At 42.3% G+C, this 3639-nt stretch overlaps 1 protein-coding gene across 1 annotated transcript; it reads left to right on the top strand.

The window, feature by feature from the left end:
• The first annotated feature begins 2909 nt into the window (after nucleotides 1-2909).
• Nucleotides 2910-3398, top strand: LOC147975868 (uncharacterized). Its single transcript, XM_087520613.1, has one exon. It carries the CDS (start codon nucleotides 2910-2912, stop codon nucleotides 3396-3398), a length of 489 nt encoding a protein of 162 aa, XP_087376739.1.
• The last annotated feature ends 241 nt before the right edge of the window (nucleotides 3399-3639 follow it).

Genomic DNA, 3639 nt, shown 5'->3' with positions numbered 1-3639 from the left:
TCACTCGCCGATTTGGGTGTCGCAAAAAACTGTGTTCGCACTTCCATAATTTTAAAATTGCTCTTAAACCATAAGGAATTAGAGAGAGTGTTCTACATGAAAACGTTGCTTCTCGTCGATATCTTTCCAACGGCATATCATTTGAATCATTTCGACAAGAGGTTTGTAAAAATTTCATGAAAAATGACTACTGCCACTCGTCGTCCGCCGCACCATTTTCAAAATTAACTTAAAATCGTAAGGAATCTCAAAACCATTTCTACATATGAAAGTTGCGCCTTGTCCATAGCTTTTCAACGACATATTACACGCCTAGTTTCGACAAACGGTTCAAAAACAAGAGCGAAAATAGTACCGGAAATTGCAAAAAATTCAAAAAAAATAATTCCGCAATTTAGTAAATTTGAAACTGCTTTTAAACCGTAACGAATTAGAGAAAATAATAGATATGAAGAAGATGCGCCGCGACGATATCTTTCCAGCGGCGTATCATTTGCTTTATTTCAATAAGCGGCTTAGAAAAATCACAAAAATACGCTCGCTGCCACTCGTCATCCGCAGCACCGTTTTCGAAACTTCTCTTAAACCACGAGGAATCTCGAAAAGTGTTCAACATAGTGAAGTTGCGCATAATCCATAGCTTTCCAACGGTATATTATACGCCTCATTTCGATAAACGGTTAAAAATTTAGAGCAAAAACTGTACCGGAAAAACACTGCGTGCAGTTTTCTCTGACACGAAGTTCACTAGTCTGTATTGCAGTGCTCTTGCTATGGAAAGTGCAATGCTCTCGCATTGAGCGTGCAATGCGGAAGTGTTATCAAAATAACTATTCTGCTAATATTAGTAGAATAGACCAGCTATATATATTGTTGACATTACCCTTGAGGTAAAAGGTTGGGAGGCAAAACTATAAGTCCCTTGAGGTAAAAGGTTGGGAGGCAAAACTATAAGTCCCTATATTTCTCTGTGTCCGGTTGAAGATTTGTACCCATAAGTATCACGTGAGTGTTAGCAATTGTGAAAGATTATATGATAGTTGAGTATGTGGACTTGCTGAAAAGCTCTTATATTGACTATTTCCGATGTTATGATAAATTGCAATTGTTCAAATGACCGAGATCATAGTTTGTTAGTTTTTAATGAAGTTTTCGATTCATACTCTATCTTGTGAATGAATTGTTACTTTAGCATAGGAAATTATATTGCATTATATGTTGCTTTTCTAAAGATGATCATGATGCCCTCATGTCCGTATTTTATTTTTATCGACACCCCTATCTCTAATCATGTGGACATATTTATCAATATCGGCTTTCGCTTGAGGACAAGCAAGGTCTAAGCTTGGGGGAGTTGATACATCCATTTTGCATCATGCTTTCATATTGATATTTATTGTATTATGGGCTGTTATTACACATTATATTACAATACATATGCCTATTCTCCCTTATTTTATAAGGGTTACATGAAGAGGGAGAATGCCGGCAGCTAGAATTCTGGACTGGAAAAGGAGAAAAATTAGAGACCTATTCTGCACAACTCCAAAAGTCCTGAAACTTCACGGAGCTTATTTTTGGAATATATAAAAAATATTGGGCAAAGAAAGAACCAAAGGGGGGCCACCAGCCAGCCACAAGGGTGGAGGGCGTGCCCTACCCCCTGGGCGCGCCCCTCGACCTTGTGGGCCCCCTGGCAGGCCTCCAGTGCCCATCTTTGGCTATATGGTGTATTTTGCCCTAGAAAAAATCAAGAAGAAGTTTTCAGGACGAAGCGCTACCGTCTCGAGGTGGAACCTGGGCAGAACCAATCTTGGGCTCCGGCGGAGTTGTTGTGCCGGGGAAACATCCCTCCGGGAGGGGGAAATCGTCGCCATCTTCATCACCATCGATCCTCTAACCGAGAGGGGGTCAATCTCCATCAACACCTTCACCAGCACCATCTCCTCTCAAACCCTAGTTCATCTCTTGTATTCAATCTTGGTCCCAAAACCTCAGATTGGTACCTGTGGGTTGCTAGCAGTGTTGATTACTCCTTGTAGTTGATGCTAGTTGGTTTATCCGGTGGAAGATCATATGTTCAGATCCTTAATGATAATTAACACTTCTCTGATTATGATTATGAATATGCTTTGTGAGTAGATACGTTTGTTCCTGAGGACATGGGACAAGTCTGGTTATAAGTAATCATGTGAATTTGGTATTCGTTCGATATTTTGATGAGATGTATGTTGTCTCTCCTCTAGCGGTGTTATGTGAACGTCGACTACATGACACTTAACCATTATTTGGGCCTAGAGGAAGGCATTGGGAAGTAACAAGTAGATGATGGGTTGCTAGAGTGACAGAAGCTTAAACCCTAGTTTATGCGTTGCTTCGTAAGGGGCTGATTTGGATCCATATGTTTCATGTTATGGTTAGGTTTACCTTAATTCTTCTTTCGTAGTTGCGGATGCTTGCAAGAGGGGCTAATAATAAGTGGGAGGCTTGTCCAAGGAAGGGCAGCACCCAAGCACCGGTCCACCCACATATCAAATTATCAAAGTAACGAACGCGAATCATATGAGCATGATGAAAACTAGCTTGATAACAATTCCCATGTGTCTTTGGGAGCGCTTTGCTTTATATAAGAGTTTGCCCAAGCTTGTAGTTTCCTACAAAAAGGATTGGGACACCTTGCTACACCTTAGTTACTTTATTTACTTGTTACCCGTTACAATTTATCTTATCACAAAACTATATGTTACCGATAATTTCAGTTCTTGCAGAGAATACCTTGCTAAAACCTCTTGCCATTTCCTTCTGCTCCTTGGTTCGACACTCTTACTTATCGAAAGGACTACGATAGATCCCCTATACTTGTGGGTCATCAGGTCTCACCAACAATCTATAACCTCAAAGTCAAAAAGATGTTGGTTGACGGCGGGGCCGGGTTGAATCTGATTTCTCTAAAGGTCGCTAGCAAGGTCCAGATAGCAGATGAAGAACTCAAGGTTACTGGTACATTCCAAGGAATTAACCCCAGCAGGAGTCTTCCTAAGGGAAAGATCACACTGCCGGCGACGTTCGGAAGGGAGTTAAACTACCGGACCGAGAAGAAGATATTTGATGTGGTTGACCTCCCCCTGTCATACAATGGTATCCTTGGTCACCCAGCTCTGGCTAAAATCATGGCGGCATCCCACTATGCCTACAATACTTTGAAGATGACAGGGCTGATAGGCGTCATTTCCATTCCATCAGACGAGAAGGATGCAATCATTTGTGTGGACAAGATGTACCGGGATGCAGTTACTGCAGAGGCCACGGAAGCTGCTACTCCCGCCAAGGAAAGTAAGAGAAAGAAGAAAGCTAACAAGGGCTCAAGTGAGGAATCCGGGAAGCACACCTCTTCGTAGTGTGTTGCGCCTGTTGATGACTTGCCGGAGAGTTCCAATAGCAAGAGATCCAAAGCTAATGCACCCGCTATGAAGAAGGTCCCGACAGGGCAGGCTGGCACTGATGGTACCTTTACTATTAATGCCACCCTCAATGACAAATAGGAAAGCACGCTCATTGCCTTCTTGCGGGCGAACGTCGATGTGTTTGCATGGCAACCATCTGACATCCCTGGTGTTCCCAGGAAGGTAATCGAGCACC

Source organism: Triticum urartu, chromosome 4A (genome assembly GCF_056163025.1).
Source record: "Triticum urartu cultivar PI428250 chromosome 4A, HENAU_Tu73, whole genome shotgun sequence".
Classification (NCBI taxonomy): Eukaryota; Viridiplantae; Streptophyta; class Magnoliopsida; order Poales; family Poaceae; genus Triticum; species Triticum urartu.
Note: the sequence above shows the minus strand (reverse complement) of the source record. Positions and strands in the feature narration are given on the sequence as shown.